General features: G+C 46.3%; 4 protein-coding genes across 4 annotated transcripts; 2 read left to right on the top strand and 2 right to left on the bottom strand.

Moving 5' to 3' along the window:
* Positions 1 to 3,388: 3,388 nt before the first annotated feature.
* Positions 3,389 to 7,270, bottom strand: COCSUDRAFT_49395 (hypothetical protein; the record flags this gene model as incomplete). The annotated part of the gene is made up of 4 exons (XM_005642559.1): positions 3,389 to 3,574; positions 4,173 to 5,706; positions 5,847 to 6,265; positions 6,905 to 7,270. 4 exons carry the CDS (start codon positions 7,268 to 7,270, stop codon positions 3,389 to 3,391), a joined length of 2,505 nt encoding a protein of 834 aa, XP_005642616.1.
* Positions 7,271 to 7,406: 136 nt separating this feature from the next.
* COCSUDRAFT_45614 (hypothetical protein) lies at positions 7,407 to 9,184 on the top strand (the record flags this gene model as incomplete). Its single annotated transcript, XM_005642558.1, has 5 exons — positions 7,407 to 7,805; positions 7,983 to 8,206; positions 8,347 to 8,492; positions 8,561 to 8,685; positions 8,987 to 9,184. 5 exons carry the CDS (start codon positions 7,407 to 7,409, stop codon positions 9,182 to 9,184), a joined length of 1,092 nt encoding a protein of 363 aa, XP_005642615.1.
* A 79-nt stretch (positions 9,185 to 9,263) lies between these two features.
* On the top strand, positions 9,264 to 9,844 carry COCSUDRAFT_34625 (hypothetical protein). The gene has a single exon (XM_005642557.1). It carries the CDS (start codon positions 9,274 to 9,276, stop codon positions 9,568 to 9,570), a length of 297 nt encoding a protein of 98 aa, XP_005642614.1. The 5' UTR covers positions 9,264 to 9,273; the 3' UTR covers positions 9,571 to 9,844.
* A 261-nt stretch (positions 9,845 to 10,105) lies between these two features.
* On the bottom strand, positions 10,106 to 12,959 carry COCSUDRAFT_45613 (hypothetical protein; the record flags this gene model as incomplete). Its single annotated transcript, XM_005642556.1, has 8 exons — positions 10,106 to 10,444; positions 10,532 to 10,762; positions 11,004 to 11,208; positions 11,424 to 11,687; positions 11,834 to 11,907; positions 12,239 to 12,324; positions 12,513 to 12,639; positions 12,786 to 12,959. 8 exons carry the CDS (start codon positions 12,957 to 12,959, stop codon positions 10,106 to 10,108), a joined length of 1,500 nt encoding a protein of 499 aa, XP_005642613.1.
* Between the last annotated feature and the right edge of the window lie 1,158 nt (positions 12,960 to 14,117).

The raw sequence follows: 14,117 nt of genomic DNA, 5'->3' as shown, positions 1-14,117 counted from the left end.
TTTGGCCTAGAGGTATTAGCTACTAGCTAGTTAGTAAGCACAGCCGACCGCGGTAGCCACTGGCAATCATAGTTGAAAATGCACATTTACTTGTCTCCAACGTAACGGGTAGACCCTAGGAGGATTCTGGCTTAGTCCTACCTTGTTGCCAGCTTTAGTGCCAATGCCCCCACTAAAGCAACAAGGTTCGGTCAAGGTAGCTTAGTCCCGGTACAGCACTAAGGTCTGGCCATCCAGGCTTAGTCCCATGGATAAGGGCCAACTAAGGTGGACGTACCTTGATTGCACTCTTTGCACGGTGGCGCAATGTGCTCAGATATCCAGTGCCCCAGATAGGCGAGCCAGAAGGGTGGTTGTTTGATGGGTATCCCATTCAGAGCATGCTAGATGTGTATGCACATGGCATGGCTCACGAGCTAGTTATTATTATTATTATTATTATTATTATTTCACGCTCTTCCTGCCGAAGGCAAGGTGCGTCCGACGAGTCGAGACAGAGTCTGCAGACAAGCTGCATGTAAAGGCTGCCAAATTCTGGCAGATCCAAGCAAGACCCAATCAACCGTGGGCACGGTGCTCAGTATTTGTAACGCCCCCCGCCAGCCGGGGCCAGTACAGCTAGCGGGGCCATTACAGCTCCGAGCTAGTACACTGCATAATAAATGCATGCTGCAGGCTGGACGCCCAGAAGCGTATAGATGCCGCCGGGCAGTGTTCTGAGGTCTTCCAGTGTTTGAGTGGCAACATCTTTGGCCACATGCATTGTGAGGGAGAGGGCTCAGGATGGGCAGACACTTAGTTCCCGGTGAGCCTTGAGGAGGCATGGAGAGAGCATATTGAGCGCAAGTCCATGACCTACTAGGTCAGCACTGTAGTACAGTGCCGACTGATTTCTGTTGAGTGCCACTATGTGTGTGAGAGTGATGTGTTTGAGGGAATTCCTATCGAGCTCAGCTGTGTGAAGAGAGAGACCAGTCATTCATTGTCAAGTATTTTAGAGTCCCATGTGTGCCGATGTCGATTTCAGATAGTTGTATAATTGTACTATACTTGTAGAATATCAATTTGTCGGACCATAGTTCGCTTCTGGCTCAACTGAGCCCAGTCCTACTAAGGCCCTGATCCAGAACTAATCCAGCACTAAAGAAAAGCCTGTCTTAGTACCTATATACTATCTAGTAGATATATTCCGCTCTGACTGTAGTTGCCTAAATAGCACCACCAAGGTTGCACTAAGACTAGGTTCCAACTAAGGTGGCCAAATCGCTAAGCATTTGTTCTCCTGCACTACGTAGACCTGTAGGCTGCAAGGGTGCATTTGCGAGTTGACAAGGCTGCAAGCCTGTGGCCGGGTTCCGGCTGCAGACGGACCTGTGTATGCCCTATGGCCCTCTCGGCTCTGGGTTCGCCATTCATACATATACTATGTATGAATGGCGAATGACTATAAATTATTATTATTATTATCATTATCATGCATGTCATATGACGGGATTAGGGTTGCATTGATGGTAGCAATGACTAATATGATGCATTGGATCATATAAACTATGATATATCATAGTTTGCCAGAATGACAGCAACTTGCTGAACAAGTGCCACCTGCTCACCCCTTCCATGGCACGGAAGGGTGAAGAAGCATACAGACAAGGCCAATACTATGATAGTGGCCCACTCCGGGATTGAGATCGCTGCAAGCGGCGTACGTATGCATGTTTCGCATATCATTTGCAAGCTGTCAATTCCAGAGTAGTTGCACTGGTACTACTACCGTAGTAGTTTGTACATATTGTAAATATGATAATGGACTCAGTCATCTTAGCCGAGTCAGTGACACTCAGAGCTATATAAGGAACGCTCAATATTGATCTATATATTCTTGTTATTATTACTCGCTTTTCCTGCCAACAGGCAAGGTGCGTTCTGCAGACAAGCTGCATTCAAAGGCTCCCATAATCCTACCCCTTTTGTTGGACTCGCCAGATCCAAGCAAGACCCAATCAACCGTGCGCACGGTGCTCAGAATTTGCACCGTCCCTCGCCAGCCGGGGCCAATATATATATACACATCAGTATGGCCATCCAATGATTTTTTTAGGGGTTTTAAAATTTTCAAAGCCAATATGGCTTTTAGGAAATATTTGGGGCAGATTGTGGCCATTGAAGGAATTTTGGGAGATGTTTGCTTGGAAGCCACAAATTGGCCTTTACCAATATTCCACCCGGAATGATTGCCACAGTGTGGATGATTAGGGATGACCTGGACTCCATTGGATTGACATACCATTGGTGGCGAAAGTGCCAAGACAGAGAGAGTTTAACCAGGCTGGAGAGCAGGGTTTGACAGGGGTCCTAGAAAATGTCTGGCCAGCCCCTAAGTAGGGCAGGGGCGGGCGGAGGCTTTGCCCCCGCCTGCCGCAGTAATAGTAGCTGAAACTTTGGGGCATCCCTGAGGTTCCTAAAATTTTTCAACAGGGAGAAGCAGATTTTCCTTTTAAGCCGGCCTGCAAGTGATTCGTATTGCCTGACAAGTCAGGGGAACCCCCAAGTCACAGCCACGTGGATTTCTCGGCGTTGCCCTCATGCCATTTGGCCAAATCTGAAATTATCCCGGGGTTGCTCTGAAAACTTGCCCCTAGCCCTGGAGCAGCTTGGCCAATCCCTTGGGGGGCCGGCCTGGGGGGCTTTTAAACCCTGCTGGAGAGGAATTACTGTGAGGTTGCTACGAACAACGTTGTTAACACTGTTGATCGCACCTAGCCAGGTGTAATAGGCAAGCGTGTAATAATAATATATTATAATATATCACAACCGCGCAAAAGCCACATTTTCCCCCTTGTAGCTGAATGTCCCCAAAACCAATCTGAGCCAAAAATCTCTTCAATCTCCTATCTTCAGCCTCATGCATTTCGGTGGTTTCAGAACTTGACTGACAAAAATTGACTGACTGATTGACTGACTTCTGAACATGAATGCTCTTTCAAGGACATTTTCAAAGCCACATTGCCTTTCAGCTGAAAATTTTATAAGAAACACTGACATAGATTTGCTACAAACCTTGAAAGGCTACTTACGAATTATTTTTCCATCATTAAATTCCTATTTCTGGCAAGTTCTATTCCTGTAAGCTATATACCGTAGAGCTAATACGTAGCATAATAATAATAATAATAATAATAATAATAATAATAATAATAATAATAATAATAATAATAATAATAATAATCATAAACTTAATCTTTATGAGTGGCGAACCTAGAGCCCAGGGCCATAGGGCATACACAGGTCCGTCTGCAGCCGGAACCCGCCGGGTGGCCGATATGCACAGGCTTGCAGCCTTGTCAACTCGCAATTGCACCCTTGCAGCCTACAGGTCCACACCCCCTTCTTACACAAATGTCGAGGGGTCGTCCCTAGCAAACCGCTCGAAATTTCGGGATGGATTTCGACAGCGACGATGCGGGTGTCTCAGGAGCGGCCGCAACGCCGAATCATTCGCCGATTTATGGGGATACATGATGTACCCGAAAATCGATCCAAAAAAAAGTCCCAGTGTTTTTCCTGGGGATCGAACCTGGGAGCGTGGCCTAGCATAGCTAGTATTATTATTATTGTTATTATTATTACACGCTTTTCCTGCTCAAAGCAAGGTGCATCTGCAGACAAGCTGCAGCAAGGCTGCCAAAATTCTACCCGTTGATGGACTCGACATGTCCAAGCAAGACCCAATCAACCGTGGGTTATACAGTAATTGTGACAATATATTAGCTATGCTAATATTTATAAGCTATTAGGTAACCTTCCGTCATGGTGTGGATATTCCCATCAAATGATGTCACGGTTTAAGATCAATCAGTTTTCTGGACCCATAAACAGGAAACCGTCAGGAATGGTGAAATTTTCACGTTTGAAGGCCAGGCTTGCGACTCAATTTGATGCATATGTAATGAGATGCAATCAATGCGTCATGCTCCGAGCAAGCAAGCTTGAGTCAACCTTGAACTGCAAACTTGAAATTTGATCGTTGAATAGCATTAAGCATGCATCAAAGACCTCATTTCAAGTTACGAGCCCCATATATATTACATTTGCTTGGCATCATACCCCTCACATATGCATGAGCCTTTGGATTGCATGAAGTTGAAATAATTGATGTGTCTCAAGGCACTGACAGGCTGTTCTTGGATATCTGCCATGTCATAGCAGCCTGCCTTCATTATATCTAAGGAGTCAAAGTATGTACCACCGAGCATCCGACAGCTGACTGGGTTGGTGTTGTGGTACAAAGCGCAAACATCTATGGGATGGCTTGTGTACTTCCAGCCAGCTCTAACAAGGTCCTCTAGAAGAGCACCATCGTGGCAAGAAGTCTTGCAATGCCCATCATAATGTTCGAAATTCCATCCCTCCGCACGATACTTGGGAGCGTTAAAGATGATGCCACCCAAATCTGAATATGATACTTTCGGCGCTGCATGTGTGCATCTGAGGTCATTGAACCGCACACAACAATGTTCAAGCGGCACGCCAGCCACGGTAGCATTTGTGCCTAGCACCTCATTGATGGCCGTGTAGCGCCCATAGAAATTCATCAAAACTATGTCGTACTCACTGGGTAGGTAATTAAGCGCATCAGGGGCATAGAAATTGTCGCCGTTGGTCACCATGAACCAATCAAATTCCTTGGAGGAACAATGCCGCTTAATGATCTCATCGGTCGCCTTGTACCCAGCATTCCTCCAAGAGAAACCTTCGAGAAAATTGGCTGGCAGATCCACGCCATGGATGCGATCATCATGAATGTCGGCAATCACATGCGGGAGGTCAGGAAATGGTTTATCGTCTACCCTAGACACAAATGCCTGCCAGTTTTTGTACTCCAGGCTTTGCAGAGACGATAGAAGTTGGTACAAGTTGTGCTGGCCAGAAAAGTGGTCTTGGTGAGTTCTGACAATTATGCACACGTTGCCACCCTGACCACCAATCTGGCGCTCCTTGGGCGTGGGCACCCCAGCGCGGCGCAAAGGCACAGATGCAGCAAATCCGTTTGGTCGCAATGTAGCAAACTCACCCCTTGCCTCTTCTAGAATGGCATCTCGGGTGGCCTCAAGCCATCTTCTTCCCCACTGCAAGCTTGGTTCAATAGACGCACCCTCCCCCCATTCGTTCCAGGCATTCACAAAGACAAACCCTCCTGGCTTGGTCCGAGCAAGGTTCTGCCTCAATACATACTTGTACACACTTGGGTGCCCAATCCTAAAGGAGTACTTGCCATCCGTGGCATGCCGAGGTGTGTTATCCCATCCACAGTGCGCTCCATAATAATGCACATCGCCATGCTTAGGGGAGGACACAACCTCATTGACAGGCCACTGAGGACCGTTGTAAAGGTTTGGGTAATATTCCACAACCCCATCCACTCCTGGCTGTTGTTCCAACGCGTCTGGTGTCCATTTCACACCGTTCATTTGAATGACATGCAGGCCATCAAATCCTGCTCGCAGTGCTAGTGCTCTCCATCTTTTCAACAGTGCTTGCAGCGAGGGAATGTCAGATGCTCTGTACAGGAGTAGCAACGGTTTGTTGTGCACTAAGATGTACTTTTCATGGCGAAAGAATTGCAGCAACCACTTCCAATGTGCATCCCAGCTGTTTGATTTGTATGTCTGCTTTAGGTACACCTCACTGCCGTCCAACCCATCCCACCTGGGCGTCAGTGAAGACACACAAACATTGCAACCCAGGTCTAGGGAAACACATTCTACCACCCAAAGCCTTGTATAAATCACGAAGACGACATCCATCGCAACTTTAAAGTACTTGGCTTTGGTTGCGACAATGCGCACCTCTTCGTCCAGTGCTCATTTGCCCACATCAAGCAGAAGTGCACATTTGGGTGCCCGTCTTTTAGCATCAGCTGCAGAGGTTTGTCCATTACTGGACCGTTCGAGAACCAGTAATGCATATACACGAAGCCGTAAATGCCATATTTGCGCGCCAGCTCTCCTTGGAACTTTCTTTGATGCTCATCAGTCAGATCATAGAAGCCGTTCCTTTCTGAAGGTCTGATTATCGGGTGGCCATGAGCTGCTCTGTGTACTTTCGCCACATTCGTGAAATCTGTGAAGCCCTTTCCCCATGCTTTGTTATTTTCTTCAACCTCGTGATATTGCGGGAAGTAAAACACCAATACTCGCTTTCCGCTGTAGGTTTTTGCGTTACTCGCTTGTATTTGTCGAATGCGGTCAAAGCTGTTTGCCAATGTCTGACACAACAGTAAGGAACTGAGGAAGAACAAGAATAAATGCAGATTATTCTTGCTACCACCTTTTCTGGAAATCATCACGGAACTCTGCAATATGACATTCGCATCACGACCCGATTCACCCTCCGCTTGTGTAGTTTGCTTTATCACGTTGCGTTGCACTCTCAGGTGCTCGGCATAATACACGGAGAATCTGGCTTATGAAAGGTTACGGAGTGTTGTGGAGTATTATGCACCGTAGAGGTGATTTGGACCATTTTTGTCGACATATCATGGACCCTGAAGCCTTCTATGATACAGATCCCCCTGTCTCGACGGGGCCCCAGAAACGGGGCACATACAACAGCAACGTAAAGAATACCCTACACACATGATCATAACTCCCACAAGGGACGGATGCAAATCACAAGCAACGTGTCATGCAACCCTTCAGGTATCCGATATGATATGACTCATGATCTCAAAGAGGTGATATAGCTAGTAGCTAGGCCATGTATCTCGCAACGGAAGAGGCTCAGGATTGGCACGCATAAGCAGCTTCCGTCCGAGGTCCATTCATATTCGTGAAGCTTGAAAGACACTCAGCGAGGCTATTTTAAAGTCATTCTGACTACTTTGGTGAGCGAATTAACTTTTTACCCGGCGCATCATTTGGCGCTGATCGTCTCCGGTGATGGTAAGGGGCCTATTACTATCTTGATGAAAGGCTCGCCGGAAACCATTGCAAAGGATGATGTTGAAACTGCCAAATGTAAAACTACCAATCTTGCAGGCCCAACCGTCCGGGACGCAGTTCAGGTGGCACTTACATGCAATTTTTCTCCTGTGCCTGGGAGTGAGCTCGTTGAACGCCGCGTGTCTTGAAGGAGCGTGGAGAGATGGAGGGTGGTTTTCAAACAATTGCAGCCTGCCTACGGCGTCTGTTGCCAGCACAGAATGCTTGTCCACACAAAACGTTCTGTTTCTGGGTGGATCTAGTACCCGAGTGTTCTTCCACAGATTCATCGTTCACCTTGGTATGACATGGCCATCGCATCACCCGTGCAACCTTGAGATGGGATGGGGTTGCTTTGATTGCGCTCGTGGATGTCACAGTGCACATTATAATAATAAAATTGGCCGCGCCTATGACTGGGAAGACATGTTTGTCGAAACAGCCAAAGGGAAACTAGTACAATTTTCTTGGAAACCTGATATGCTCACGTTAGATGATATACGCTTACTAGAACGTTTGGCTGGCCAGAAGGACACTCCTATACACGCTATCGTGGTGCACAAGGGGGTGCACACTGTTGGTGATTGGATCAGTACGTATTCTGTCAACAAATTTCCCGAGTCGCTTTTCCTTGAAGAGATTCGTGTGAGAGCAGAAATGCTTGCTGATAAAATAGCAACATTGTTCCCGAATGCTGCTCTAATCTGGCGAGATGCCTTTTACCACCATAAGAGTCTTGAGTGGGAGGAGATGAACGTGAAGCTGCGCAATATCACAACACCGATATTTCGCAATCGCGGTTTCTCTATTCTTCCAGGGTATAACGTAACAGCGGAGCTACCAGTCCACGAAGAATCTGAAGATGGTTTGCATGCTAATGAAGCCGTCATTGATTTATTGTTATCAATGATGGCGACAATTATTTGCCCCAGAATTGCTTTGGAAATTCCACCTGGTCATGGACAGAAGTATCATCAGTTGACACAGTGAATGTCAAATGAGGAGCGAAAAACTTATTTACACAACAACATTTCGTGGCCCGGAAAATTTCAAGCTTTCGTCTTTAGAGTGGCACCTTTTCCGAGTGTACACATTTGTGTATCGTTGGCACAGTGTGCCACAACGCACAATGCCGGTGACCGCCAGCATCATGCTATGATACCAGATTTGGACTGGCAACTTGCATTGAATGCTTGTGTGCCAGTCAACGTCACAAATTACCGCTGGTGGGCCATCATTACAAGCACAATGCCAGGAGATTGGAAATGCAAGGGTATCCTATCATTGGAAAGCGTTCAACTTGAAATAAAAATCCGTTGAATCATTGCATCTTTAATTATCTGGCATTGTAGCATGTGTGATGCAGTGCACCCGGGGTGAGTGGCACTCATGATGTGATCGGATGGCATGCCAGCTCGATACCAGTGGTGACGAATCCAGTGCACTTCCTGCTTGGGCAAGGCTGCTGTATGGTCTGGCTTGCTCGTTTGGATCTAGATGTAATAAGATCAGGTGCTGGCTTCTGTGTTCATCAAGTTGGGTCTCGAAGACACTGTCACCTGCAGTGGTGGCACCTGCAGACTTATCGAGAAGCCACTTTTGTGACGATCTTTACCAAAGCGCTCAGGCCTTCTTGCAGACGCATGACAACTTGTTGAACCAGTGTGGTGTGCCCTCATCATCATCGGTATCATTGGAATCATTGGTAAGGGAGTACCTACTAATCCTACCTAGTAGGTAGTGAGGGCCTTCTTAGTGAAATAAAAGTAATTCGCAATTGGAATTGCAATTCAAGCAAGTCTAGCCTTGAGATATGTAGATCAAACTATCCTGCAACCTATCCTACAAGCCTGGTTCGAAGGTTCATATTGCTTATTACCAGAGTCACCGCATGCGGTGATACCAAAAATAAAATGCGGTAAAAATGCACGCATTATTGGAAAAAATAAAATGCGGGTAAAATGCGGTAACATGCGTTAGAAATAGTTTTGCCTTGGTTTTGTCAGGCAAAACTTGGGTACAGCCAGGCAAAATGCTGGTTTAACCAGGCAATTCCAGGAATAGCCCCTTTTTGGGTATTCTCAAGATGTTTGCAGGGAATCATAGCCTTGCTGGGTGGGACCCATCCTCACTGGTCTCCCAAAGGGGAAGAAAGGCGTATTTGTGGACCTCGCATTTTATCTGCATTCTATGCCCAAAAATAAAATGCAGTAAAATACACGCATTCTATTATATCCCGCATTATTCGCATTCCCGCATGCGGTGACCCTGCTTATTACTACTGTTATTGTTAATGTTACATGCCGGTAAACCGAAAAGCCATAGGGCATACACGCAGCTGCAGCCTGAGGGCATCTGCAGCCACATCTGCGGGGCCTACATAAGTCTTCAGCCTAGCATTGTTTCATATCTCATTGCAACCTTTTACCGCTCTGGATATACCGGATATATCGAACACATAACCCTGGATATCCGATACTTTTGGCCTGCCAGCAATACAACACTCGCAACGTTTGAACACAACTATGGCAAATCATGCAGTCAACAAGTAAGTGCTACATTGACTAAAATATGCTCATGGATCCAGTAAAGCCAGGCTGGCAGTGCCTGGCACGAACATTTTCGATCCAAGTTTCTCAAAATGCCAAGTCGGTGGCATCTGTAATCACACTTATTGTAAGATTGTATCACGCATCACGATTTAGTCTGCACGCATTCGGGAGCTATGATGAGGTCGACCTTCACTTCAAATGCTCTGACTCTAAACTTGAGAGCGGCCCGCCTAGGCCATGCAAATTTAAACCCCTTGTCTTTACTTTAAACATTTTGTACAGTGTGTTCTGAGTTGCTTCGGTACTCATGAGGTATCTGATCACAGAAGCGCAAATTATGTCTTTGCCCGCCTTGGCTCTTGTACGCCACGCATGGCCACGCATAGAAAGATTTAGGATTGTGTGGTTGTTTTGATGTTTTAGCAGCCGTGATGAATTTTATTTGAAGTCCGAGTGGTAAGAACTGCACGAGTTGCTAGTAAATTATTACTCCATTGACACTCATTTGCTTATTAAATGGCCTGGTCAAAACCACGTTGACAAGGTTCTTGAAAAGCTGCGGCCTCACAAGAATCAACTTTGGTAAACGTGATTCATATCGTTCACCCAATTGGAACTGATCCCAGTGGCCACCATGATGGAATCAAATTTGACCTTGTGTTCCCCGGACTCCGTTTGGTTTAGAGATGTTATCCTGAGGCGGCAGTGGCTGTTTTGCGTTGCTGCAAAATAGACGAACTTAAATATGGAGCTGTGGGATTGGTGGGTGGCAGTGTGATTAGGTATGCCCTCACAAGCACACCCCGACAAGCATTCCACTGAAAAGAAACCCATGTGCTCGTAGCTCACTAGGTAGCCCAATGCCAGCAGGACATCGCCCTGGAAATTCTTGTGTTCTGATGTCGTGTTCACCTGAGCCAAACACTTCATATGCGTTCATGTCCAGGCGTCAAAACACTCTTGAACTTGCTTGTGGACGTGTATAATAGATTGGACTACGTGACAAGGAAGAATTAAACTTGCCTGTAATACAATGCTTGCACCAGGTTGAGTAGTAACGAAGCCCAGTTTTGGGTGCCCATGCTTGCCCTCATCCACAAATGTCCAGTCCTGCAAAGATACCGAAGAAAGGATAACCTTTTTGCATGTCATGATGTAGAACTTCTTGACTGTGGCAGGACCGCAGCAGCACACTATTGGATTTGCCATAGGAGTTTTAAAGAGTTGTTCCTACAGTGAAATAGGATAATATGCAGCAAAGTCAATATTAAGATAATTTGTGACACGATGTTGTCCCAGCTCCTCAAAACGCACCATTGCAATGACTCATGGTATCGGATACCCGCAGTCAAAGACGGATCAGCCTATATCAAATGATCTTAATCTACGTATGTAAATGTATGCTACAAGTCACCACGATTAGCAGATTTCATAACAGTCACTATCACCTAATGGTAGGAATGCTCCTCACCTGGGTTAGTTCTGGTACAAGTGCCTGATGAAGGCTATCCCCTGACAAGCATTCGCTCTCAAAATCCCAATTTTGATCCAACATGGGTGGTGGCACGCTCTTCAAGCTTTCAAAAGTTGCTGTTGCCTCCATGTGCTCCTCTGCTGTTGTGTAAGCAATGTAGGCGTGGTCTTGCAAGGTGGCTATGACGAGGTCTGCATAATATCTACACAATTCCGCATAAAGTGCAAGGAGATTCGAAAACTTGTGCCTTGCTTTCAGTATTCAAGTTTGCCTAATGCCCCTGATTTAGCAGCCCAATGGCTTTATTTTGCAGGAACTCTGAATGTTGGCCCGGTGCTCAGATTATTATCACCACGACGAATACGCATGTTAAGGAAGGGGACCTCTTTGCAATTCGAGTATGAGAAGATGGGATACCTGTGGCCCAACGGATTTGGATGCACCCCGCAGTGCACTTCCTCCTCTGAAAAGCCATGGGCCTTAGCAATTAGCAGATGGTACAAGGCATTGCGAGCTGACACTGTGGGAATGCTGTAGTACTGCAATATCGTCTCCATTTCCATTTCAGCACTCATCCAGAATGAACGCCCCATGTATGCAGGTTGATAGACATGCAAATAGAGCAGTGCGGGCGAAGTGGGAAGCTTGACGAGCTTCCGCAAAAGTCTTTCAAATCCACGCCTTGCGGACACACCAATTGCCGTGAGCATGAAACATATTTTGCTATATATGGTCGGAACCTCAATTCATGCACATGAATGCTAACATCCCCAAGGACCATGCCATGCAATGCACCTTTCTGCATCAAGTGGCTTGTGTGGACGCACCTCCATTCGTTCTCCATAATAGGGAGATCCTTCAGATTGCCCATAGAGGCCCCTCTGTCGTCATTGACGGTGTACTGAAACACACAAAAGCTGCACATTATTTCTGTCAATTTGATTGGCAATCTCATGTGATGGACTACTACAAGCTACAGCTCTAATAATGTACCCACAAGGCTATCACACAATTTACTAGCATACACCTGTCACTGATTGTCTGATAGGCTGGTAGCACATGTGCTGGCGGGGATGTAAGCAAGAGCGCACTTCCATAAGGACAAGGTCCACTTCCTCAGGAAGGCTACTTTGAAGGCAAGCTGCAACCACCATCGATGGAGTAGCGGACTTACACAAATTTGAGAATGTGTGATCTGCATGAGGAAATGTAGAGTTGATCCACATGAAAACCCTGTATGGCCATTGCTCCTCTAGGTGACGAGTGTCCCCTCCACACGTGATGGACCCACCCAAAACGACCATGCTGATAGCTTCCCCTGCAGTGTTAGAGAAACACAGTAAGACCTTGGGGTCTCAGCCAATAATCATAGTTGTCTCGCCTTAGCTTGCCGACGGGTTGCCCAAGGCAATTTGAAACTCCTCTATTTCGTATGTTCTAACATGGGTTTCTTCAGGCGCATGAACAAGATACGTATACTTCCATGCACGCTTTTCAGTTGTGCACCTGCATGCAGCTTGCGAAACAAGCGACGCAGCCTTTCGCTGTCTCCCCAATTGCTAGTGCTCCTTTCAATGGCAATTTCTGGAATGCTTAATTTCTGAGCGTACATAGTTTTAAGAAGTTGACCCGCCTGCATTACAGACAAGAAGAATACAAAAAAAGGCCTGAGTCAGGTTGTTTTCCTGGAAAAATACGCTATTGAACTTCGTTGTGGGTTCTAAGTTTGTTAATTCAGCTTTGTTCGGGCACTTTCTACAGGCAATTCCAGTGCTCGACCTCAGAGTGCATAGCACGGCTGCGTCGTGACGACCTGGGATACAAAGGAATGTTCTTTGCAGACTCATTCGCTTCATAACGTTCCAGGCAAGCCCAATCGGTTGCGCACAACACATTCCAGGATACACTGGCGCACAATACAGTAAAACCCACGGCGACGCGGAAAACTAACATCATTGCCGTGTATTATTGCTGGCGGGACTGATGTCTATGTGCCACACTTCTGAAGCGTTATTACACCATGTAATACCTTAAGAAATAGATACGAGACTCTCGGACACATCCGTATGACTCGTCATTGTTCAGATCAACGTGTTGACACATCTAGAGTGTTCGGTCATAACTTTGGACTAATTCTGGAACGGTGAAAGACACTAGGTTGAAGGGATGCTTGATATCCCGCCGGTACCGCCAGACATTTGTCTTAGAAAAACCGGCTATAGAAGGCTAAAGAACGCAGTTCCCCGTTTTTTTCATGTTTTGTTTTACTAAAATTCTTGCAGGTCGGCGAACCCAAAGGCAAAGATCTTAGGGTTTACACGCAGTGCGTCTGCAGCCACATAATTGGGGCAACATTTGGGTATACCGTATACGTATCGAGAGGGAAAAAGTATACAGGCGTTCAAGCAAGATTCTTGAAATCTATTGACTGGAATCGGATGAGAATATCTTTAATCAGATGTCAAACTTTGAAAAGATGTCAGGCACTGGCCCAGGCTTCGGGGGTTAGAGGCAGACCATTGAAGAGCTGGAAGGCTGTATGTGAGTTATGATCCTCTTAGGGGTGTCCAGAAGCAATGCTAAGAAGACACTCAACAAATCCTCATAAATTTTGTGCAATGAGTACATTAACTCGTGATTAATGGGCATGGGTGAACCCATGCCCTCAAGGTGGTGAGGTCAATATGGCCTTTGGAATGGTTGACCTCTGCCTTCTTAATCACGCCCCAGGTTTCATCATTATGGGAGGGTGCCTGGCACCATGATGGCGTCTACTTTCTTTTTGACGTTGATGCTATCATCATAAGGCATGCATGCACATGTGCAATGCACATATGACTGCTGAAGGAAGTGCAAGAGTCGAGAAGACTGGAAAGCAATATTTTAGGTGTTGCTTGACTTATATACAGTCCTTAAGGACCGTCCGCAAGAGTCGGACTGGAAAACGTGCATTAATCTTAGTAACAATGACGTTCAACTTGAAAGATGCTCCTTGGCCGCCAAGGGGCCTTGAAACACAAGGATTCTGAGATTACCACACAGACTGTAGACTCAGTTGAAACGTTATGCTTCAAGTGGTGACACCCAGCCTGGCAGTGGTAGGCCACCATA

This window comes from Coccomyxa subellipsoidea (assembly GCF_000258705.1).
Source record: "Coccomyxa subellipsoidea C-169, whole genome shotgun sequence".
NCBI lineage: Eukaryota > Viridiplantae > Chlorophyta > Trebouxiophyceae > Coccomyxaceae > Coccomyxa > Coccomyxa subellipsoidea.
The sequence above is the reverse complement of the archived record's forward strand: the minus strand, read 5'-3'. Positions and strand labels throughout refer to the sequence as shown.

Coding starts and splice junctions, on each gene's coding strand:
- COCSUDRAFT_34625 (XM_005642557.1), top strand. CDS start 9,274: ATGTTACATGCCGGTAAACCGAAAAGCCATAGGGCATACACGCAGCTG.